This window comes from Tauraco erythrolophus, chromosome 1 (assembly GCF_009769465.1).
Source record: "Tauraco erythrolophus isolate bTauEry1 chromosome 1, bTauEry1.pri, whole genome shotgun sequence".
Lineage (NCBI taxonomy): Eukaryota > Metazoa > Chordata > Aves > Musophagiformes > Musophagidae > Tauraco > Tauraco erythrolophus.
This window is the reverse complement of record NC_141465.1, coordinates 8918676-8944230: the sequence shown is the minus strand read 5'-3', so window position 1 is coordinate 8944230 and position 25555 is coordinate 8918676. Positions and strand designations below refer to the sequence as shown.

The following is a 25555-nucleotide window of genomic DNA, read 5'->3' as shown; positions in this document are numbered from 1 at the left end:
GTGGGAGATCTGTGTTGGTGCTAACTTACGCTTGGTTGCATGGAGCTGGAAAAGACTGCCAGACCCCATTTATCCTCCACCTCTTCCCAGAGCATCCTCCAGAGAGAACCAAAGTTTTTGCCCATTTTTGGGAGGTCATGCACTGTATTTTCTCTTCTGTATTCCATCAGCATTGGAGACAAGTCTAATGTTTGTCAGCAGTCTAGAGAAACTGAAGGATAACACTTACTTCATCCGGCACAGCTATCTTCTTGGAAATGAACTGCGGCACCAAAAGAGATAACCACCACCACTGCAAGTTTCACCATAATGTATTATGCAGACTCATCCCCCACACTAGAGAAATTAAACATAGTTTCTTTTCAGCTTCTTCTGTAGCCTCAAACAGAGCTGATATGCCGCTGTCATTCACTAAGAATTCAAACTGTGTTTAGGCTGTGGTGCAGGTACTGCAGACCCCCATTAAAAAAATCCTTGAAGATTTCGGAAAGATGCCAAGAGACGGCAAGGGTCCTGAGTTACCTTTGTCAGAGTCCAGTCCAAGGGGAAGTTGCTACTGATCTTCTGGTTTTACATTTTGTGAATCCAACAAGGCGTTACCACAAGAGTTATACTGGAGGCCAACACCCCACAAATGAACCTGATGTTAAATCTCACCAGACATGTCCCTTGTGTTTTTTGGAGGCTTTTCTCTCCATCTCTCAATTTAATGTGCCAAATGCTGGTTCTTATTCTTTCTGCCACCCAAGGTGAGTGTATACGCATCAGCCTCGTGATGGAGATGCTGTGCCCTGCTGCTTTCCACTCATGATCACCACTTGGAGATGCTGCATTTAGATCAGCAACAGTGGCTTCCCCTTTGTACTTGTCAGGATCTCTCATCCTTTCCTTCTTTGTCTTGACAGGTCAGACCTAGGTTTGTCACAGTGTACTATGCCATGAGATACGCCTTCCAGATTCCCTCTTGAACTGGAGCTGGATCTCTGTATGGAAGAGTCACTTGGATGTCAGGATCCCTGAGCACTAGATGTCACCAGGGTTGTTGCTCAGACCCAGAGCACAATGTGCAGTCTCCAGAACCTTTAAGTGTCTTGAGAACGGTCAAGTTGAGGCACATTTCTTTCCTGAAGTAACACTATCAGTGTCTTGAAGAAACATGTGCATTGAGCAGGATGCGTAGGCGAGGGGTTGAGTACACCATGGCTATTGTTGCTCATCCTCACAAGAAATTCAGACAAAAGTGCCCATGTCAGGTGCTCCTACCAGCTACTCTGGGGAGTCCGAGTAGGCAAGAATCCCCTTCCGACTGTGGTTTGCCATGCTCTGATTTTATCTCAGTCAAGGGAGTGTAGGTCTCAGGAAAGGAGAAGTTTGGATTTTTCTCTCATCTCTACTTCTTGGATTGTTGGGGTTTGGGGAAGGAAGAGCTCTTCTCAGTTACGTACTTTGTTCAGCAAATGGGAGCTTTCTGATTTTTATTGATACGCAGTTAAACTGTCGCGAGCTGTGCGTGTACCTATACTTTTAAAATAAATATCCCACGCTCTCATTCAGCAGAAGAAATGTGACCTCAAGAAGAACCAGATTTAAAATGAACACTATCATTTTTAGTCTTCAGCTTGCCCCCTACTCCCCTCAGGGTTTTGATGATGGCTGGAATGTCTTCATTGACTGTAGGGTTTTTTTAAAAAACAGTGAAACTCTCCCAAACCAGAAACTGTCCAATCCCACCCAAAGAGATGTAGTGAAATGGAAACTGTAGAGAAGATGAAGCCAAGCTATTCCTTACGCTATATTCATAGATACAACTTGGCCATAGCAGTCGTGTGAAAACGCATCTGACCTGTTCTGTTAGGCTGAATACCCTGCACTCTCCGTGTTTACAGCACATACAAGGAAAAGGCCTTGTCTTCAGACGTGTCTGTGCAGGACCTAGAACGCTTTTGGCTCTACGTAAGAAATAATAACAAGGCCAAAACCTCTCTGCCAGCTAGTGAAATGAAAATGCTGTACTTCACAGCTATGTCATTGGAGAGTTATATTTCATTAGAGCTGATATTAAAAACCCTGATGTCAGTTGTGAAATGTGACTGACTTCAAATTTGCAAAACACATAGGAAATTTTTTCGTAATGTGTTGTCACTTTAGATGCCTGGCAGTCCTTTAGATTCACTAGTAAAACTTTAAGCTCTCAGAAGGGGAAAACCCCAAGACTATTTCCCCCAAACTATAAAAGCTTTGCTTCTACTAGCAAATGTCATTTTTATGAAGTATGTGCGACTAACGTTCTGAATGCTTCAAACAGCAGCAGTTGTTAGGACTTTCAGACTGGAGAACTGGATCAAGTAGTCATGAGAAATAAGGTGTTCTAGACATTTAAATGACAGCTTTTTAAAAGCCAGTGAGCAGGGCAGACAATAGCAGTCCCAACTATTACTGGTTATTAAATGCAAAAAAACCCCTGTTGTTTTGCCTTTTTTCCCTTCCCTTTTGGTGGCTTACAGGCTTGCGTTACTGGGAAGGAAATGTGCACAGCAGTTGCGTTGAGTTGGTTCCAACGGGTCACTGAGCTACAAAACAGTTTCCACGTTAATCTTGTTTTCAAAAAATCCTGAAGTAGTGGTAAATCAGACTGTTGTCTGTCTTAGTCACGGTAAAGGCATGAGGGGTATATGCATGTGTCAGCTTTTCAAAGTTTCATGCTTGTATGGCTTTTTTAAAAGGAAAAAAAAAAATTCTAATTAGCTCTTATTTTTGCTTGCTAGACAATATTGAGATGTCCAATGCAGTATGTGAGTAAGCTTACTTCTGTTACAGTTAGATTTATTGTAGGGGATGGTAAACAATCTTCGTTCCTTACAAATCACTCCTGTTAATGGCATTAGAGTGGTGAATCGGAGTAGTGCAAAGGCTGTGAAGTGATCAGACAAGGCTGAAATGCCAGTTAATCCCGGACTGGGCAGATTCAGCTGTTTCATTTTGGATTTGTCAGCTGGTTTGTGTAAGCAGGTCGTTGTCCCTTTGGTGAGGGAAAGGAGTGGGATGCTCGTGTAAGGGTTACGTCAGCCTGTGGGATCAGGGTCTGGTTAAGGGAGTTTGTATGTATCAGCAGGTTCCAAGGAGGGTGGAAACATGACAGTTTGGATTAGAAGTCCCTGAAGGGGGGCATGTGTTCAGCTTGTTAACTTCATGCGCTCAGGGACAACCTCCCCCCCCGTTTTCTTTTTCCCCCTTTTTCTTTTTGTAGAAATAGTAAAGACATTGAAACACAGTCTGGAAACAGAAAACATTCCCAGCTTTTATGGATACCCGGTCAGCCGGCTCTTGCTTGTTCCCTTATAAGCAGTGTTCTTAAAGGGACGAAGCTGCTACTCTTCCAGGTCAGTGTGTGTGTTTTCTCTTACAGTTGCCATGGCACTGGTAAGACAGATATGTTCTGTAGTTATGTTTGTCCTCTTACAATATGTGAATTTTTATTTTCAGCGCTGTGTTTGCAGCATAATAGTGCTTGCAGTGTTTTTCCATACGTCACTGAAGTTGCCCCTGTTGGAGTTACTGCACTCAATTATTTCCCATTTGTCCTGTAGCAGTCAGTTTTACATGCCCGCCCCTGTGTCCATTACAGTTAGTAGCTCCTAGGGCCTTTGTATTTTGGGTAGCTTATAGCTTAGTGGATACTTAAGGTTAGAGACATTATGTCATGGTTGCAATCTTACATAAACATAAACCATAGAGCCTAATCTAGCAGATTTTTATACAACTCAATAAACTTAGCTGAGCTACAGTTTATCTTCTAAGAACACGCCCAATATTGATTTAAAGGCTTCATGTGATGGAGAATCTAGCAAAGACTAAGTATACAAGTTATAGCTAGTAAGTTGTTACTGAGTTCTGTCACTGTTAAAAAATGTAGCTTTACTTAAAGTGCAGCAAAGCAACAGCAGCAGCAACCATAGCCAAAATCAACCATTTCTCCTTTTTTTTTTTTGCCCACTTCTGTCCCTATAGTGAGATTTTCATCACGCTAGTTGAAATCAAATATCTCAGTACTTCAGCTTTTACTTTTTGGTATGACAGAAATAACTTTAGGGAAGTCTGAAAGGTTTTCCAAGAAAATTTCAGTTTGGAGCATATTGGAGTATCTAGAAATGAGTCAAGTGTAGGGCAGCCCAAGACACACTGACACTGGTGTTGAGCCCCAGCTTTCCCCTGCTCACCTATAATTGATTCATTGAGAAACGAGCAGTTTTACTGGCTTATGTTAGTCTGCTTACCATGGAAGAAATTGCAGTGAAGTGTCTTAAGGCTGTCTTGCCGTTACCCCTACATGCAGGTTTGAGGTGGAATATAGTATTGAAGGAAGCAAGAATTTTATAGCAATTTTTTTAAAGTGGGATTTGTATGTTGCTGTTTTATGCGTAGGCAGACCAAGTAAAGCAAACCCGTTTTGCCTTTGCATCTCTTCGGTTTGCTTTTTTGTTTTTGTTTAAAGTAGTATCCCTAAGAGTTGCTGGTGGTTCTCACTAAAGTCACTGGTAATGCTGGAAGTATGGATCAGCTTTGGAGGAAATGGTGAAAAGGGAACAAGCCCACAGTTACCGAAACAGACTTGGCTGATGCTGAGTCAGCAGAGGGTTGTATACCAGTTGGTCATGTTTATTAGCAGTGGATGTAAGAAAAATGCAGAAGCATTATCTGCTGCTGCAGAATGCTGGTTTTGAGAGTGACAAAAACTCAATTGCCCCTTTCAGTTACAGCAGTGACAGACCCAGAGATTGGATTGGGGGTGGCACCAGTTGACTGTCCTTTTCATGGGATCTCTAAAATTTAATCAAGGGAGAGGAGGATACAAAAACCCTACTCCTCTGTTTAGTTTAAATTTGCTCCTTGCTGGACAGTGTTTAGGGGCCTCTGAATTAAAAATAGTTAAAAATGGAACTGCTGCTTTCAGCAGTTTCCTTAACCTTGCTAACCTGAAGTCATCCCTCAGTAGTCATACAGGCAGAGAAGCCTGCAGTGAGCCCTTTGCCAACCAAAGCTATTTAAAGGAGAGGGAGGTGGTGTTTCCTGTCATGCCTGTTTGCATTGGTACGCCCTCGCGGGTTGTTTTCTTTTAAGGTATCAGGAGATGAACAGAAGAGACTTTTTCCCTAGATATATTTCCAACAGTTAAGTCTCTAAACTTGAGACATTCATTTTCTGAGCATCAGTATGATCAATTGTCGTTCAGATTAGTAGAAACTTCTCTTGACTGAGAGTAAGAATTGACCGAAACTCAGTCACAGCGAAGGCAGGTGGGTTGGCGTCCTTTTCTTGGATGAGCCGTTTCTCATCGCAGATACGATCTCAAGGTTATTGCCATTGTTTTGTTCTTGATTTACAGGCAGTTTATAAGCAAGTTCTTGTACTTGCGAAGAACATGTGGTCTTGGACCGTTTTAAGTCTTTCAGGATTTGGAATTTATTGCTGCTGTAAAATGCTTTCGTAACAGCCTTCCTTCAGTTGGTTTTCTGCATCTATTTATGCTTTTTATTTTGGAATTGATATGTATCACAGCCATTTCCTGACAAATTATAAAACAGGCTTTCAAGTAATCACTATATTGTTTTTGTTAAGAGAAGGATCCCTCATAATTGCCTCTGTTTTATTTTCTTGGCTTGTATGTCTTTTGGTGTGCTTTTTAAGTGATACATAATTATATTGAGGGGTGTAGAAAACCAAGAACTCAATTAACTTCAAGGGATATGCTATGAACAGACTCTGCATCTAAAACAATACAATTATGTGCTGTCAACTAAGGGATGAAGTAAGTCTCCAATTTAAGGTCGAAAGGTTGCAAATTGTCAGAAGAGGCTTGGGGCTATCCCTTTCCGGGAGCGACAGGTCAGGATGTAGCCCACCATCATACAGCTAAACCGAGTGTCACGTAGTACCTGGGACCTCCTGTGTACATGCAGTACAATGCTGGTGCTGCTTGTTTGCTTGTGTACGACTCTCAGTGTCCCCATAATCCCAAATCTTGCTTTCTGAACTGTACCTGTTTAACAAAACACCTTGCTTGATCCAAATGGTGTAGATGGCATTTAGGACTGTGATGTAACTTTTTAGCAGCATCTATAGTCAATGGTGGAAGCCAGAAGAGCATCAGACTGAAAGGTGTTTTGGCTCTTTAACTTTAAAGAAATACTAATGTCAGCTCAGCTGAACTCCCAGATTGACGCTTGGCAAAAGACGGATTGCATAAGCAGCAGTAATTTTCCCCACACTTGGAAAGACTTGGTGAAAACACTTTGCTATTCCCCACAAGTGCACCGGGCTGCTGTGTGCAGTGCTCACTCAGAAAGCAAAAATCACTTTTGGCAAGAGTGTGGTCAGCCAGCCCGTCTCTGCGTGCCCGCGTCGGTCAGGGAGGGCTGTCTGCTGCACCAGCTGCCACTCCCCCTCTTCTCCCAAGGTGATGTGCTAGATGAGCTGGAAGGATCCCGTGTGCCAAAGCAAGCATGGGAACTCTGGGTTGGGCCAGACTGGAGGTACCACGGTCAGGGTGAACGTTAACTGAGAGTTACCGAGTTCTTTGCCTGACAATAAACTAAAAGTTTAAAAAGACCACAGACAAATGCTTAATGCATCCCTTTCTAAAAAGAGGGGTACTGGAATTTGGAAAATTCACTTTTGCTTTTAGCTGGAATTTATTTTCATGCTTTCTGTGAGGCTTGTTTGGTTTGATCTCAGTGCTTCTGTTTGCATTTCTAATACAGATGCCATTCATTCTTTCTCTAAATTATACCAAATGCTCAATAGGAAGAGCAGATGTTCACCAATTATAAAAAAAAAATAAATAAATTGAAGAGGAAAAGAAGGCTAGTTGGCGGGAGCAGGACTTTTTAGTTGGCAGGTCACTCTTGCACGGGAAAATCTGCTAGGTTATGTGAGCACAGACAAAAGCAGACAGGGGATCCCAACTAGTACCCTGTCCTGGGCTCCTCCCAGGCCATCACAGGGGCCATCAGCCCACCAAAGGCCCATCTCCACAAACCCAGAGGAGCACAGGCGCACAACGGCAGGCAGGAACCCAAATTAAGGACTAGAAGGAAGGGATACCTGGTCTGGGCCCTTCCCAGGCTTGTCCCAGGGGAGCCTCAGCCCCAGGGTCCAGACCTGAAACCTGTCAAAATGAGTCAACATCAGAGCACCTTTTGGACTGAGGCGGGTTGCTGCTAAGGTGTATGGCACAGATGATGGGATGCATGGGAAGAGCATTTTGGGATTGCACAGGACTGTTAATGTGATGTTTAAGGGAGGAACTAAAGGCAGGCAAAGGCAGAGGTTTGGGTGACTTGAGGAGGAACAAGCATGGGAGAATAGAGGGCTAAGGGTATGAAACAGGCCAGTTGCATCTAAATACTTTACTGGTCAGAACGCTTGTCTGGCCATGCCCCGCACCTGATCAGCGCAGTCTGTCCTGACATCACATTTCTTTTTTCCTTAGGGCTCCTACATCCAGGTGTCAGCAACTGGGGGGACTGGGATCCAGGGGTGGCTTCTGAGCAGAATGAGTGTCTGAGCCCAGCTGCTGGAGGGATCCATATTGCCCATTTGTGTGGATGTGTGTGTATGTGTATATAATAAGTACATATGTATATCTACAATGTATGTGTTCTCAGTAGTGGACCTCTTCCTGCTCACCCAGGGAGGGGCTGTGTGTTCCCTGTGTGGCCGGCCCTATATATCTGTATATATACTGTGTGGTCATGTGCTTCGAGTGTGTGTACCTACTGAGAACACATTTTCAGCCTCGTTAGTGCTTGCACCTGGGACCATGGAGCTGTGGCAGCCTTGCCTCTTTTGGGCTGTCACGTTGGGCCTATTCTCCTAATTCTTCTAACTCTCAAAATGCATCTTCACATTTTGGCTCTTCCAGGTAACACTGTGATCAGTGTCTGAAATACTTTGATAAGAGGATTTGGTAACGTTAGAACACAACTTCCTTCTTGTGGTGGACATGATTATGACAGTTCATTGCAGCAAATGCAAATAAAATCTGTCTATGAATTCCAAAGATTGTTAAAAATTTTTTTTTTTTTTGCAGCTGGATACAACCACCTCTTTCCTGGATCGTTAGCCAATTTGGCTTGTTAGAATTTGCCTGATGGCTAGTTTTTACTCACCACCGCTCCTGTAAAAGCATCTGTTAATCGCGGTTACTTTCTTTTGAATTTTAAAATCTTGCTAATTTGGATGACCCATATACCACGCATTTTTAAAAGTTAAAAGCAAAAGCAGCTCCCTTGCCCCTCTCCTCCCTTCTTCCTTCTACCTCGCCCTCCCTGAAAGGAGAAGCTTTCAAAATGAGTTTCTAGCTTGACTTTTCCTCCATTTGAGAAACTTTTTGGCAATTCAATCAGAAAAAAAGAAGCAGAGTTGTGTGGAGAAAATAAAGCCACTTATTCAGGTGTCACAAAAGGGGAAATCTAGAGGCACAAATAATTTGAGTTGCAATTTGGACAAGCTAGCAGTGGGAGAAGATGGACGACTTCATATCTTTTAGTGAGCATAAGTGGCCAAGAATTAAGTTTTATATCTTTAGCAGAAGACGACACCTTGAAGAACTCTACAGAGGAGGGAATATGGAAGAGGGGGGGCTCTCATCGTTACTTGAGAAAGAAGTGTTGTTTGTAAGGCACTGAATGAATTTTAATGCCATATGAGATGAATTCACTATGCTTGCTTGCTGAGGTCGGATGAGGTGACTAAGTATATTTTATGATAACATGCATTTTTTGAGGGCTTGTGTAAGCTCCTAAGTGAGAATACTTTAGTGCCTGTTTAATAATATCCTGTCAGGTGCTGATGTTAAATTTGGCTCCTACTTTTGAAGGGTTTTGATGATGGATTGCCTGGAATCTGTGAGCCGTGACCTTTGGAATAGTGTCAGTTTTTAGTGGGCATACTAAAACTATTAAATTTGGTAACTGAAGCAGCATGTGAGATCCCATGGTTCAACTCAGTGGTTGTGTGAAGACCTCCATCTTGTCATACCCTTTGTAGCATTTGTTTTCATTTTAGCAATGGAAGCTGAATTTGGAACATTATTTTCATTGCAATTGAGAAATCCCTGGGAAAGGAGCCTTACAATAGCTTCTCTAAGGGGTTAACTCCTTGTTATGTTAGTCAGCTCTCATTTAACCCTGATGGCTATCTGGGTTTTGGATTAGCAAGACCCAAGTCTTTGCCCAACACCCTCTGGTGCATCAAATTGTTGTGAATTTAGGCGTGCAGAGTAAGGGCTGATGTAATTACAGTGCCCTCTGCTCCTTAAACCTGCATCTGCTGCTTACAGAAATCTAGCCACTATGTTTTTTTCAAAGAATATAGGATAGCATGTGTGTGATTTAGCCTAATTTTACATATGGTTAGATTTTTAAACAGAACATTTGATAAAATATGTCATTTTGCAATGAAGAGGCCTTCGGTAGTGTCTAGGCCAGTCAAACATTTTCATAGCCAATAAATTACTTTCTGTGCTTAAAAATCAGTCTTTTGTGAGATTAAACTCAGATCTTTCCATGTATATCAGAGACTTCATTTGAGGATTATTTTTTTTTTGATTCATGGTTCTAAATTTTTGATTCATTTAAACTGTCCTCAGAGACTTTCAAAATATCTTTAACTGTTCCTAGAGGGGGCACAGAGACATGTTCGTGGAGCCATGTCAGATAAGCTGGAGACGGTATAGTTCAGTGAGTAAGATGCTTATAATTTGAGCAGATGTGTAAGCACTCGTTTTTTTTTCCTTCGGCTGTAGCTTTTTTTCAAGAATATTTTTTCCTCTTCTTTTCATGCAAAAGTAAATGCCGTTCTTGTTTAGTTTTTTTTTTTGTCTTGTTTTTCGTAAAGGTTGTTAGGAATCACTATATTCTGAGATAAGAAATAATATTCAAATTATATGCCTAGGTCTAAAGTGCTATTTTACATTTTCTGGGGGAAAGACTGACTTAGCTGTTTATAAGAAAAGCTACTAAACTGTCCATAGAATTTGTGACTTAACCTTCTTTGGGAGAAGTCTGCTATACGTGATGTATTCTGTATGTGGTGTATTATTTTATGATGTTAAACTTTTCGTTTGTAAAGTACCATGAGAGTAGGGAGGTAAGAATGTTTCATAAGAACTCCTAATTGTAAATTGGGATTGTAAAATTTTAGTTTTGGAAGGATATTTTCAATGTTAGCCGCTTGTGAAAATGTAGCGATATGCTTTACCATAGTGTATATATTGAGGAAGTCTAATGTCAGATCCCTTTTGTGGTTTTTTAATGGATAAAATTCTTTAACTAGAAACTGAATTTTGGATTCTACAAAATCAATAGGAAGTTTGCCATTGAATTCTGTGTGACTAAGATTTGACTTACGGTGTTTATGGCACTTGGCCTGGATTCTTCTCTCAGTCGCACTGGAGAAGCTTCAAAACCATTTGCTGGCCACTGGCCATAATCCACAGTGGTGGGTTGTTGTACGTAAAAGCTCTCCAAAGAGATTTAGTGTTTGAGAAGGAAAGCTTTGGAAAGATTGTCTCTACTGATGACAAGTCTCAGGCCATCCCATCAGACGAAGAAAGGCAAGGCATTCCTTATGTAATTAGCACAGAGATGCAGAGAACTTCATAGGTTAAAACTAGTTTATTAAGCTTTACCCAAGAATTGCTTAAAAGTAAATGCAAAATATGCTTCAAATTCGCCTACTTTCCCTTTGTGTGGATCAGCAGTGAAGTATTAGTTCAGATGCTTCTAGGAAGACACATGGTCATCTCAGATGTTTCTTGTGAGTCTGTGTTGCCCATTCGGGTGATTAGGGGGCAGAATTAGAGGAAGATTCTGGCTTCTGGCATTGCTGAAATGCTAGAAGTGGGTCCACCACTCTGTCAATGTGATAGCCAAAGCAAGCAAATGGTTAATAATTCAGCCCTTCCGCTTTTGGTATTAATGAAGAGAGCGGAATTGATAGACATGTTAATTATTCTGTTAAATTTTTTTCGAGAAGTTAAATTCCCAAATTACAGTAATTTCATGGAAGTGTTGCAGCAATACGCTTTAATCAGAGATCTTAATAGCAAGAGGAGGAAAATGACTATCTGTAGTGGGAATGCATGACAGACCACCAAACATCACGAAATATCCATAATAGGAATTTTGTTTTATAGTCTTTTTAATTTGAAGCCAACAGATCTAACAATCCTGTTACACAACATACTTAGGCACTTTGCTAAGTTTTGCTCACTAGACTCCCCAAGGAGTTTAAAAGACAGGAAATAAAAAGCCCCTGACGCTAGTTTTGTTGACCTCCTTCCAACCTGCTAGCAGCTTTTGTGATATTTTTATTGTTTAGGGAACAAAATATAAAAACTGTCTGCAAGGGCTATTGCAGCTATTCTGCAAAAGATAAAAATTTCTGATTATTTTATAGGATGTGAATTGCCAGGACTAGAGGCTGTGAAATTTGCACTTGAGTTTTTGGAACACAGCTTTGGACGGTTGCCAGTGAAATACTTCAAGAAATGTACTTTACCTGGAATTATAAGTGAATCTCCCAAGGCTTTAAATAACCTATATCGTAGAGTCGCTGTGGTTACACGTGAGAATACTTCGTAATGCCATGTTCAATCTGCTACATGACTGGCAGAGCTTCAGAAACGCTGTGCTTTGGAAAATCACATTAAATATTTTCCCATGTTCCAGTTGACTGTAAGTCTTTACTTTTAAAACACAAAAGAAATTATTAGTCACTGTAAGAAAATGTAATTGATCTAACTGCTGTGTTGGTTCAACTTTTAGATTTATTGTGTTTAGCTATACGCATGTGTGTTGGCCTTATTTGAAGACTTTGGTGAGGATTTCTTTGCACTAACAGCAGAATTCCTGTGTAAGTCGGAGGCACAGTAAAGACCCTAGTTGGGTAGCCGAGCTAATAGGCTTGAGCGTGAGCCGTGAATGGTCAGGAGCAGCTAAAGGATGGGAAAAGTTGGTGGATTTGGGGTGAGAGACTCAGGAGAAAACAAGAACCCAAAGGGTTTTTAAATAGATCCCACAGTGATGCGGAGTGGTACAATTGCAGGCTTCTGAAGACAGGCCTTCCTTCACTACTTTTGTGGGTGTTCCTCCCCTGTCTTTAGGATCCTTCCCAACAGGATGGCAGTTTAATTCCTTTACACTATTACTGCTTCCTCCTGGAGCCATTTAACTAGATGAACCAATTAAAATGCCACACTAGGAAAAAGTTTATGAAATATCATATAATTTGAGCTTTAGAAGCATAAAAGAGATGTTTGCTTACCTGACTTTGTACCCCCTTGCCTGCCTTTGTGACCTAAAATTCTTGGCATGGTCACGCAAGATGTTGTGAACCTAGAAGTGCATTTCTTTAGGTGGCTGCTGCTTCCTTAGGAACATAAATTATTGCTTTTGTGCTTATTCTTCTGCAGTCATGTCAATATACTGCAATGTGAACTTCAGCTACAACAAAGCAGGTCAGAGCTGTGTGTTTTCTTTCTCATGATGCGCCATCTTGGAATGCAAGATAGGAAAAAAACAATTAACCTGTAGACTTCCCCCCACCCCCAACTCTTGTTTCTTTATGGCTAGCTGCAGTAGTAGGTCTCTACAGCTGTCACCAAGGAGTGGTCAGTGGGTGTTACCATGGGCCAGCTGGGAAGACCTCCTGTTTATGCAGGAAGTGGGAGTCAACTCAAGTCAATCTGCAAAGTCTACCATCTTCTTTTTATTGCACAGCATCTTAAGAGACGAGTTCAAAAGCAGGTTAAAAGTAGAGTGAAACAGCTTTGTTACAAAAGTTGGCTATAGACAAGATTGGATCTGTGTATATTTTTCCTCATTTGTAGCTTGAATGAAACAGATGTGAAAACAAGGCTTGGCCTCCATAATTAAGCAATTAAGCAAAAAACATCTAACTATACATCTTTGGCTTACATAAGACAAACATCTATTTTTCTGGTGTTTTTTTAGGCTGGCTTTTAAACTGCTTGCTACGTTTACTTGTTTGGGATTTTGATTTGTTTTGGATTAAATTCTTCAGATGGAGGGACTGCTTTACTCCTCTGAGTTGAACATAGCATGATGAAACCGAGTCACTCAGTGCTTGATGCGCAGAGGAATAGCTGCGCTGATGCTTTATTTCTGCATAACTATATCGCTTCCTTTGTTTGACTATCAAAAAGTTTGGTCCATCTGTTTTCATTTTGTCTTTGAGTTGTCTCGTATTCCTGATGACTGTGTGATTTGTAACTCTTCCCACCTTCTCACCCCTACGTCAATAAAAGAAAAGTGTCATTTTTGGTCTGGAATGAAACTGTTGCTTCCTAATGGTTTTACATACACTCTCGCATATCAGAATGGCTGAGGGAGTTCTTTAGAGAATCAAGACTAGGACCTCATGAATTTCCTTTTAATTTAAAAACATCTGTCCACTTTACAACAGTTTCTTTTGCTGGTCTATACAAGCATAGCCCAAAATTGGGAGACCCTTGACCTGCTCACTAGCTATGCTGAGGTTACATAAAAAACTTGTAAATTCTCTGCAGGAAAAAAAAAAAGAACCACAGAACTGAGTATAATCAGTGAGATTATTATACATATGTACTTGGGAGTGTAGTAACTGTAAACACAGTATATATTGGATTAATGTTAGAAATCACCCCAAGAGGAAAGCTGTGGAAGTTTTATCCCTTAAGTGTCCGTGTGTGGAGAATCCTGCTGGTACTCTTGATCCATGACAATATAAGCTCACCACATCGTGGCAATATAAGATCAGCTCGTCATAGGAATTTGTCCGAATAGACTGGCTAGTCTTTTAAATTTGGTAGGAAGCTAACAGTCGTGACTCTGAATCACATCTGGTGGGGGAAAAGCGTACTCTCTGGCATGTCTGTCTGTGCTCTCCCTTGGTGTGTGCATAGGCTGCCGTTGGAGCTGGTGAAGCTTTAGGGTGCCTACAGAGGGGGATCCCGGGCACCTCTCTCCTCCTCCCTCCTCCCTCCTCCCTCTGTTCTGCACAACGGCAGCTGGAGTGGATGGCGCTCACCCTTACACGCTCAGCTGCTCCTCTTGTCTTGGCAAGCTACAGCTCCTCTGGGATTTGTTGCTCTTTGCTTGAGGTTACTCAAGCCTTTCGAATTTGCATCACTTCTTTTGTGAATTTTAACATTTTTTGCATCTTCTTTGTAGTTTTTGGTTTCTGTTGCTGTAGGGCAGCCTGATTTCCAGCTTCATGTTTCTTACTTGGTAGAGTTGCAGCCAGATGTAGCTATGAGAGCTCTGTTCCTTGCTGAGGAGATGCACCTCCTTGTTTGCTGGGTCAAGAGTGTAATCTGCTTATGTGTGATATGTCAGGGTGTAGAGCCCAGGGCCAAAGTTCATTGCCAAGAAACGATCCAAAGCTTCCTCCTCAGCAGGCCTTTTCCCTCTGAGACATAAGCGGTCAGACTCAACATCTTCACTCACAAAAGAAAATGCAGGATGATGACAGTAGCTGATAGCATCTATGTTGTGGCAGGCAGTTGCTTCACATGAAGAAATCTATTTCATCACTGTGGTTTGGCCATTCACACAACATACCTCTGGTTCATAGTGAACCTTGATGACTAATAAGGGGATCCCCACTGAGGCCAATTTAGAGCCTTGCAACAGCTCCCTCCTCAGAAGGAGCAGAGCAAAAGCTGTATCTTCCACCTTAGCAACTCACTGCAAGTGAGTAGGGTGGTTTTTTGAAGTAGACGTTGTATTCCCTATAGACCATCCCACATATCTGCATCTGCCTGCATTCCTGATCCTTCGTACCTTAATCTTTTTAAGGTCCGTCTTATGCTAGGTTGGCAGAAGTCATGGAGGGCTTGTGTTCCCTGTGATCGTTTTGAAGTCTTTGAACAAAGAGGGCCACATCAGTGCATGGAGCCTTGCCTTGCTGCAGATGGGAGCCTGTCCAGCTCTGCCTCTTTCTCTGTGACTCCACTGACTAGAGTGCCTGTGCCCTGCACGTAAGCTGGTCTGTTTGCAGTCCCAAAGACACTCTGTTCTTGGTAAATCACTGTCCTGCAGCCTGTTTCAAATTCCTCTTCCTGACCAGTCTCATTCAATGTCCTCAGGGGATGTCAGACAGCTTGTGGGGACAGAATAGACTTGTTCCTGGAGCCCCTGCAAAGTGTGGTTGTAGAGCCAAGCTTATTGGTTTTCCATACATCTCAGAAATAGATCCCTGTCACCCAGGGGTTCTAGATTGATATCTGGAACTTCAGAAGGGTGCCCCTTTAATCTGGAAGAGGTTTGTTTTGAGGTCACTTCAGCCCCACATCTAAAGGGTTTTTTTTTTTGTTCCTGAATCTGTCTTTTTCTGTGCTAATACACATGCAGAAACGCATCATAAACTGAGCTCTTTGCATCTATAACTATAGGTTATAGTCAAGTTTCTGAATGATCTGATGACACTTCCTTAGTGGAATAGGATAATTCTGTGTCACCTTTATTGGGTCTGGAAAGTTCTCTCAAAAAACTGACTGCAAGGCTGCCTGTTCCCTACTGGTTTGCAGAGGATTAGGTTTTTGACAGGCCATCCTTTCTCCTAAAAAGTAAATCTGAAGAGACTTGAGACTATAATTACTGACCAGCTCTGCCAGGGTCATGTCCCTGATACGCAGACATTTTCCCAGATGCAGCATTTCTCCTGGACTAATTTCCTTGAAGTGTGTGTCAAGTTCCACGTCAAGTCAGGAAATGAACCTGCTGTCTTTTGCTCCTTTCCCCTCTTCTCAGGTATTTCCATCCTTTTCTGAAGAATTTCCCCACTGCTGGTAGAAGATGTTTTCTCCACTCATCCCCAAGGGGTTTAAGCTGTAGGAGAATGCATTACTGTGCATTTCCAGCTTAAAAAGGGCCTTATACACCACTGGCTCAGCTCAGAAGTGGTCACATTAGGTGGCAGATTGTCATCCATACATCATTATTAGTGTGCTGGGGTACAGGTGCTGGTGGGGATTGGGATGTGTTCCTTCCATCAAGGCAGGTAACCTTCAGTAGCACCTTGGCTTGTATCAGAAATAGCGTGGCCAGCAGGACTAGGCAAGTGATCATCCCCCTGTACTTGGCACTGATGAGGTGGTGCCTCAAATACTATGTTCAGTTTTGGACTCTCTGCTGCAAGGAAGACACTGAGGTGCTGGAGCGTGTCCAAAGGAGGGCAACGAAGCTGGTGAAGAGTTTAGAGCACAAGTCTTAAGAAGAGCAGCTGAGGGAACTGGGGTTGTTTAGCCTGGAGAAAAGGAGACTCAGGGGAGACCTAATCACTCTACAACTACCTGAAAGGAGATTGTAGTGGGATGGGTGTCAATCTCTTCTCCTGAGTAACAAGTGGTATGATGAGAGCACTTTTCTGTGCTTCTCCTAAGTATGTTTAGTCTCTTTTTTTATTTTTTAAACCTCATCTTAAGAAAAATGGGGAAGGGAGGAGAAAAGAAGAACCTACATTTGCTCAGAGCCTTGATGACTGTGCTGTTTTCTTTCCTCTAATTAGCTTAGGACCAAAAATAGGAGAGCAGCACTGGGAAAGGTCGGGGTGGCATCATGCAATGTGTATATATAGCAATGCCGTAAAGTATATCGTAGAAAACACAGACGAGAGACTATTTGCTCAATTTTTCTATCCAAAGTGGGGATAACAGTGTTTCCTGGTCTCTAAGATTGGCTGTGTTCACTCATGCCTGGTGACTAACTTCTGTGGGGAATAGACAGTAGAGGGGCCTTTGGATCCTTCCCTGAAAATGAATAATTTTGAGCTGTTTTACATCTGGAAGAAAGAAAGTTCCAAATTTTGAGGTCAACCGTATTAACAAACCTCTGCAGATGTATTTTTAGTTCACCGAATGAGAGTCAGTTTTGGCTGGTGAAGAACGGGTTTCCTTCTGCTAAGTATGTTAGCTGATACTTTATTAGAAAATGAAGTGTTTTGTTTCCCATTTTTCTTGCGACTGGCAAAGTGTAAAACTTCCAGTTTGCAGTTGGCCTGGGAGGAGACTTCCCCCTGCTTTCCCCTCAAATTTGTGTATGTAGTTTGTCAGTAGCTTTATGTTATTGTGGAAAAGTCACTGTTCTTGTGAAGAAAATGGAAAAATTCCTAATTCTTGTATAGATTCAAAGTTGCAGATGTTTGCTATTGTCTTCTCAAGAATGAAATTTAATTGTTATATGCTACTAAGACTTTAAGATCGTCAAGGGAACATTATCTCACTGTAAAAATAATTGAAACCTCCTTTCAGGATAATGTACGTGTAGCTAATATAGACATTGGCCACAGGCGTTGCATCTGGGGGTTTTCAGATTTAAGGTATTTTCTGAGTGCTGCGTTGTGATCTCATGTCAGTGGGTATGATTCCATTGGCTTCACTTGAATTTGTTCTGTTCTCGTCTCTGAGATCACAGCCCCTGAAACCTAATTGCTGATATTTTCATCATGTTTTATGCCCGTCTCTTAGGACATGGGAACATATGAATAGAACAACTTTTTAGTGCACTGAGTTTTCAGAACACTGCTTTCAGCTGGGTTTATTTCAGTTCTATGCAGAATTATAAAGCCGGGGGACGGGGCGGCGAGTCGGCCTTGGGATGCGCTGGGGTTTGTGTCTGTTCTCTTGCAGAACCTAATGGGGATGCTCATGTTTTGTAATATGCGGACTTGGAGCTGAGAGGTTCTCAGTGCCCTGGTGGTGGACCTGCCACTTGAGATTTTGTGTCCTATCGTTTTTTTGATAGAATTCTGGATTTTTATTAATCAAGTGGTCCAGGATGGTGCCAAGACCTCAGTGTAGCGCAGCTTCGCTACATCAAGAAAATTCTTTCTTTTTAGTTGGGCATGAGACTTTGGCTGCATGAGATGGGACTGATTAAAAGCTGGGTTTTTTTTATATTCCTATGGTCCTAAAAACTATGGCTTTTTATGGTGCTGAAAAAAATGAAAGATTTTTTTTGCCAAAAGCTGATATCTTTTGTGAAAGACTGAGTAATTGTAAGTCTAGTTTTCTGCATTTGTGGTTGTTAAGTGCATTAAAAAAATATATGCTGCTCTTTAAGTTCTGCTGATAAAATAGACTATGTAAGCATTGAGTATTGTACTTTTAGAATTATTTCTTCCTTAATAGTTAATTTGCCTCTGAGGGAAGAAAACATGAAAATGTTGAGCTTCGAGTATTAAGTGAGTATTCAGTCTTCCGCAGCTACTCAGAGCAACTTGCAACTTACAGGAAAAAAAGAAAAGGTTTAGGGAGAGTCACTCTAAACCTATTTAACTCGAGTGAAATAAAAAAAGTCTACTTAAGTGTTTTCCCTGAAATAGTCACTCTGTGATGTTGTTCTAGTTCAGTATCATTGTTCTGATTTTGCTTCATCTTAAGACGAACTGTTAGGGCAGCCAAAAATAAGAGTGGTGGTCCATTATTTAAGTGCTAGTTAGTGTGAAATTGGTGCGTTTCCCAGCAGTCAAGGTGACAGGGGACCAATACAGGACTTGTATTGTTTCTATTATGAATTGTCAGTGTGGTCCACATGAGCTTGTCATGGAATATACAAAACGAGAATGATGCCAGATGCCTCCCACTGTGGGTCCTAATGCTGCAGTTTAGGCAGTTGAGGTTTCTGCGATTTAAAGTCTACAGATATTTGTCCACAAGGTCATCACAGCTAAAAAAAGTGAAGAAATTTGAATGTAGGATCACAGCTTCCTGCAGTGATATGTATCAAATTCTAGGTCCATCATACATATCTTCTGCTTTTTTCTGTATTGTTGATATTTCCCAAACCTTTTATTTTCCAGTGAATTTCCCCTGAAAGTCTGTGGCATGTGAGAGCAGAAGGATAACCTTCAGTGTTACAGGATGCTTAAAGTGCATACTTTAAGTATAGAGAGTCAGTTTTTTCCATGTGTAAAGGGAGAACCCCAGAGGTGAGACTCATCTGCATGGGACAGACCTCAAAGTGGACAAAAGCAGAAATGCTTGACAGCTCACGCAGCTTGCTCTCAGCAGAGCATGTTAGTACGATGGGGAGGAAGTACTCATCAGTAGCTTGATTTTCTTCCCACTGAAGTGGGTTGTTTGTTTTGGAGGATTTTGTTGTTGTTTTTTCTACTAACTTCTCTGGGAGTGGATCCGAACCAGACTAAGTGCTTCCGTAATTCTTGTTTTTCTAGTGTAGTGGTCGTGTTTCCTGAAAAGCATTGAAAAGCTACATCTGTAGTTCTCTCTATACCTTCGCAAGTGTGCACATGTGCGTACCCTACAAGTGTGGATTTTGCCATGACCTGTTCCTGCTGTGTTCCCTTACTGGATCTAAGTACCACTTTAACCCCAGCATGATTTGTATGTGGGTTTTGTGTTTTCAATTTCTTTGAATAGTAAGTAAGTGTGTTTAATTCCTGCTAAACATTGTTTACTTCCTGCTTATGAATGGTAAAACCTCAACGTCTGTTTTTCATATAATGTTTCCAGGAACCTCATGCGATCCCAATGGTATGCCCTAGGGAACAGCTTATGAGGTCAGCGCTGCCGCTTACTTATCTCGGGATTCAGCCCTTCCGCCCTTGGTCTTCAACAGTAACATTCTTGGTTCAAAGCCACTATTGAAAGATGGAGATAGCATGGAGAGCCCATATGGTTCACCTGGACCTGATGGTGGTGTGATGCGGGGAAGACACTGTAGGCAGCCGTGTCCTGCTTGGGGCCATTTTGTAACTTTTTACACTCTGTAATAAGGGCGAGGAATTTTCTCCTTTGATGAGTTTCAAATGGAATTTCAAACACCTCTGGCAGGTTACGTGTTAACGTGTATCTTGGTCCTTGATCAATAGCACCTTAACACAGCTGAAGGGTAAGGCACGTAGTGCTTTGAAGAGCATAACGGCCAAGTAAGCTGCAAGCGAAGAGGGCACTCAGCCACCCCTTAAAATGATTGCTTGTGTTTATATGCAAGATCTGCTTTGCTTTTTCTGATAGGTAACTTAAAAATCTTTCTCGTGCCGACTTCATTGTTCTCTATGTATTGCACATCTTAACTTTATTTCAAAAGAATTTGAGTTGATGCCAGCAACAACATGTCTGAGCAGCTTTGATGCAACTTAGGTAACTTACAGGTGTGAGGTCATTTGAGAAATGTTGCATTGGGGACTAACATCCTAAATGTTATCCTAGCAGGAGTTTCCTTAGAGATTTCAAGAGTACTGTGCTAGTAATTCCCTAGAGTTGAGTGCAATAGCATTTATATTGTCTGCTTTATAAACTCAGGGATTAAATGTAGTGTTTTTTTGGAATGAGTATATTGGGAGTGGGATAGGGGGATGAACCAGAGATGGAGGTTAACGCTTTGCAGAACGTTGGTTCGACATAATACTGAATAATAGATTGCTTAAATTACGTTGTCACTAGGAAAATGTGTTCTGACGCCGTTTGCAGTTAAAAATAGGAACAGTAATAAAAAAACACTGTCTAATTTTCCAGCTAATCCCCATGGTTGTGCTCCCTTATTTTTTCTCTTGAATACTTTTGTTATTGCTTTTGGCAACTTTGAGATACCAGTTGGAAGGAAATAACTTGACTTTGTTTTAGAAATGACACTGTGCAATGCCTTGTCGTAAGATAACAGTGTCCTTCAGTGCTGGCAGAGCTGTTAGTTTGTTGGCATGCCAATCAAAAACAGTCATCTCTCCAAAAGCTTTGCTCTTAAATGGGATGGTAAAAAGACTTGCTCCTAATTTAGGTGAGGAAGTAGGAGCCTTGCTCTGAACAAATGTCATCCATAGCTCCCTCCGTCCAGCCAGCTGTAAATGCCATGGGTACCTCTCAAAGTGCCTGGCCTTTCTGGATGGGAACTTGGATTGTTTTCCTGTGCTCTATTGGCTGCACATGTCTCTGTGCCACACTGCCTCAGGGTGTCACTTCGCTCTGGACTCTGAGGCCTTTGGACTTCTTTCATTACCCTCATCCACTGAAGATCTGAGAAATTTGATGCTGTTAGGTGTTGGTCAGGCAAGAACACAGCAGTTCTTCTGAGCAGACCTAGTGTTATCAACCTGCAGTATCAATGCCTAATGCTAGAAGTGTGTGCTTTTTGCCCTGTTACTGAAGTCTGATTTGTTGAACTGTCCATTTCTTCTGCCATATTTTTAAAGCGAAGAAGATGCAGAGAGAATCAGAAGACATAGGGAAAAAACATTCTTTTTTGGGTGAAAAAATACTGGAAGGGTTGTTGGCTTTTTTTTTTTTCTTTTTTGGAACTGATTTTTATACTTTTTAAGTTCTACCTTGTTGCAGAAAAGAAGCCCCAGGGAGCTTGAGCACAATAGTTAATTTTAACAAAAGATCAGAAAGTCTAATGTGCCATGAAGAAACACATCAGGATACAGAAAATACCTAACTTGAAGTTCCTGCACAGTTTTCAGCTTAGTCCACTCTGCTGGTGGAATGTTTTCATCATCCACGTGTTGCTGTCGCTTCAGCTTGTTAATGTCTGTTGCACAGTGGGATAACGTGGAGACGGTGATGGTGTGTTTCGATTGACTCTGGTAATGAAAAACATGTCCTGAACACTTCTTTTAAAGTGTCACTGCTGTGTTGTGGTTGGCTGCCAGCAAGTTTGCTCATCCGAGTCAGGTAATGTGTAAATGACATCAGCTCCTTCGGCGTTTTCCCCTGAAGGGAGCAGCCGAGCCTTTCCAGCAGCCCCAGCTGCAGCACCCCTGGCTGCGCATTTGCTCCGTGCGGCACCATTCGGAGGAGCTTGGTGGACTGCAGTCCGAATCATGGTGTCGTTTAGGTAGGAATTACAATCTTCCTCGCTCCGAAAAGTGCAAGTGCAGTTGAGTCAGCTCGTTAGGCCAAAATCCTTTGCCGCCTGTGCTGATTCACAGTGGGAGCCGACATGAAATATCGAGGAGGGATTAGTGTGCGCAGCGCGCGGTTGTTAAAGGCTGTGGTTAAGTGCTTGTGCCACTTGGTCCGACCACGATGTGAAACCGCGGTGAGCGTTGAGTTGCTAATGTCTCCTCAGGTTACTCAACTTGGATTTGCGCGCCAGCAGAGCAAGGTGGCTGATGGGCAGCCTTGCTTCATAGCCAGGGATTGAGAGCATTGCTGGAGGACAGGCCTGGAATATCACCCCTTCCAGTGCCTCGCTGACAGGAGCAGCTACAAAGGGCCTTACCGAGGAGGGAGAATTGGTCTGGATTTCAACTGATGTTTCAAAAATGGTTTGCTACTTTTTTCTTCCACGTAGATTCCCATGTTCTGGTGAGCTAACTGGGATCTCCTGGGCAAAGAGAAGTTTGAGTGTTTTATTGAGCTTCCCACTCAGGAGTCTCACGTTGCTATGCAGGAGTTCGTGAATGGAGGAGGGATTTTTTTAGAGAAAAATGTTGCAGCCTGTGCATTTTTCTGTGCCAAACTCCAGCTTTTTCAACTTCTCAGTATTACTGGGGAGAAATGTTCTCCCATCTTTTTGCCTCACACGAATGTCTTTCTGGCCCACTTCTAACATCAGAAATCCAGCTTGCTCAGGAGTCCCCTGTAGCCCGTATTCACTGTGGACTTTGTGACCCAGCCCTGGCAGAAGAACCTTGCTGGAACGCTTGGCCTGTTGTGTGCTGTGGAAGAGGCATGCAGTGCCCGTTTCGGTGGTGGCGGGTGTGCCTGAAGCCCGGCACAGCAAGAAACTCATGTTCATCCCAAATTCCTAAAATGAGAAGTGGCTATCGACTTGGGGAGTGTGAAAGCAAAAGTAAACCAGGGCAGAAAGATTTAACTGAAGTCGTTGCCTGTTGGTCTCTTACAAGTTTCACAGAGGTTTAGGAACTGTTGTGTTTTGATCCTCTCTCTACACTTCGGACACCACATCTTTGTCCCTTTTGCAGACTGGCTGCAGATGAAGACAAGCAAATCAAACTGTGCTGAGGTAACCAGATCAAAACAGTGTGAACCAGATCAAAATTGCTCCTAAAGCTTTTTGTTGTGCTGGAGTCTTTGAGGAGGGAAGCATGCGTTTGTGCTAGTGCATTATCATTAAATATCTAAACTCCCTCTCCCTGTTGTTGGCTCTCAAATACTTTGTTATTGCCAATTCACTGACCTCTCCTATACTGATTGCGCAAGTCCAGGTTGAAGGTCTGTCATGTCATCACCTGGGTAACTAGAAAATAAATGGAATAAATCCTTCTAAAGTATTTATAGATAGAGATTGAGTCATGGAGGGTTGGAGTAGATAGAGATATATTTAATGCAAACAGGAAGCTTTTTTTAAATTTAAAAAAAAAAGTGATGTAAGAATTCCATCAATGTTGATGATTCCTACTTGTGAAAAGTATCAAAGTTTCACGGGAGGAAAGAAAGGAAGCTATCTGTGGGGTGGAGAGAGGGTGAGTGGTATTAGGTAGCAAGATTTGATGCCGTTGAGGTAGATGGACAGAGTTGTATGGAGTCCACAGCAGTCCTGCCATGCTGTCTGTTCAGTTTCTGGGAGGGTGAAGGTTGCAGAGAAAGTGTGGCAAAGCTCAGTTCTTACTAACCGGTGAGACCCTCTGGGCAGTGCAGCCATGTGTCGGAGTCTCCTGTCCTCTGTAGCGCGCTGCCTGTATTGCGAGGGCTGTCTGCGTTGTTAAGTACCTGGTTCTTGAAGCACTGCTGTAGCAAGCAATGTGATATGTGCCTGGCCAGGTCTGAACTCCTCGGGAGATGGAATAATGTGCATGCTGTGCTCCGTCACAACTGGTTTAGCCTGGAAGTTCGTGCATCCTGTTGTACTGAGGCTGCATCCTCATACAGTAAACTGCCTGTGAGACAAAGTCTCCCCTTGCATTATTATGCCAGTGGGGAAGTTTTCTATCGCACGATAAGGTTTGTTCAAGCACTGTCTTCCTGCTGGAGTTTTTACTGGCTGAGAAGGTCACTGGCTGCTTCCACAAGTGCCTGCAGATCTGCCAGATGAGTGACTTGCCTTTGCTCTGTGATCACTAGGGATTGTCATGAGCAAGGTTAGTGGTCAATGGCATATGTAAGGTCGTTGCCAGGGTGGTTTGTTATGGCTGAACTGGGCACGGGCAATGAAGGGGCAGGACTTGGACAGGGGTGACAATGAGGGTCAGTCTTGCCCTTTCCCCCCTTACTTAAGCAGTCACGGCCGGTGCTGGTTGATGTGTGATCAAAATATTCGTGATAGATATCTCTACTCTGATATACAGACCTTGAGAAAATAAACACAGCTCTCCCAAAACACACATGGTGGCTCTACCCTGGTGCTTATTTCAGAATGGATGCTTTTCTGTATTTGAAAGAATATGCATCAAAGTGTTTGAAAAGACAGGCTTAGAAACAAACAGGTTCCCTTGCCACACCCTATCACTGGTGTGATTTCTTCTTAAATTGGAAAATACAAAATCTGCAGGTCTTTTCTGTGCTAGCACATGTATGTCCCCCACCAGTTTGCTCCCTCCTGTTCCAGTGCTGGGAAAGATTTCTTAGAAGAAAGCATGGAATAAATCATTCAAATGACTATGTTTTACAGTGCCTGCTGAGCCAGACAAGTAGTTTTCTGAGCACTGGGGTTAAACATGCCTACTTTCCTATAAATTTGTGTCCAGTGGTTGACTGTGAGTCTCAGCTGAAACTTTTCCCATGGTTGAGGAATTTGCTGGGATTCTTCCCTCTCTCTGGGATCGCACATGCCAGCCTCGCCTTCCGCGAGGATAATTATAGAATTGCCTCCCTGCCTGTTTTCACAAAACTTGTCAGAACTTGCAAGAAATTGCTTTCTCTGGCCCTTCGTCAAAGCTTGGTGCAATGACTGTGGGCCGAGACAAAAGCTCTGGGATCAGCACACAGACAGAGTCGTACGCACACGGATGTTGTGGTCGTCATGTATAAGCTGTGTTTCCCTAAGAAGCAAAGCAAAGGGGATGGGCAGTGGGAACCACATTGTGGGCTCTGTGAGGGACAAGGAGTCGCTGACAGTGTCCCAAGAAACAGGGATTTTGCACGTGCAAGGCAGGGAGTAGGAGGAGTACAGCAGCTTCTCTTTCCCTGCCTGTTTGAGCTTTCCTGCCTGCGTGCCGCTAACGCTGTAGGGGATGCTCGATAGCCTTCTTTTTCCTTTTTTGTGAGTCTGACTTGTCACTCAAACTTATCCTTGTGGAGTTCAGCGCAGTGGGCACTTGGAGAGGCTAGCTGACAAGTGGAGAGAGGGGTTTGTCCTATTTAACCACAAGGTGTTTTCAGAAATAAGAGAAATCTGGTAGGTAATATTTCTAGTAACCATAAGAGAAATATGGTTACTGCAAGCATAAAAGCTTGGGATTTTGATTGAACTAAAGCTATTCAAAGGTAGGATTCCCATTCTGGTGGTAATTCACTCAGTGAAAATAACGAGCAGTTACAAGTAATACTTCTCAAGTGTGGGAAAAGCAACGTTCAATCTTGCATAATCAGCATGTGAAAAATAAGTAGATGTAGAGACATGTACAATAA

The 25555-nt window shown here is 42.5% G+C and overlaps 1 protein-coding gene across 3 annotated transcripts in view; it reads left to right on the top strand.

Annotated features, from left to right (window-relative positions):
* CMSS1 (cms1 ribosomal small subunit homolog) overlaps positions 1 to 25555 on the top strand; it is a 252196-nt gene that overhangs the window by 173735 nt on the left and 52906 nt on the right. The window contains exons 2-3 of one of the 3 annotated variants that reach the window (XM_086623941.1): positions 5352 to 5368; positions 7764 to 7766. The exons of the other annotated variants lie outside the window; for them this stretch is intronic. Of the exons in view, the coding sequence (XP_086480067.1) occupies positions 5352 to 5368; positions 7764 to 7766 (20 nt within the window). The remainder of the gene's footprint in view (positions 1 to 5351; positions 5369 to 7763; positions 7767 to 25555) is intronic. 3 annotated transcript variants of the gene reach the window in all.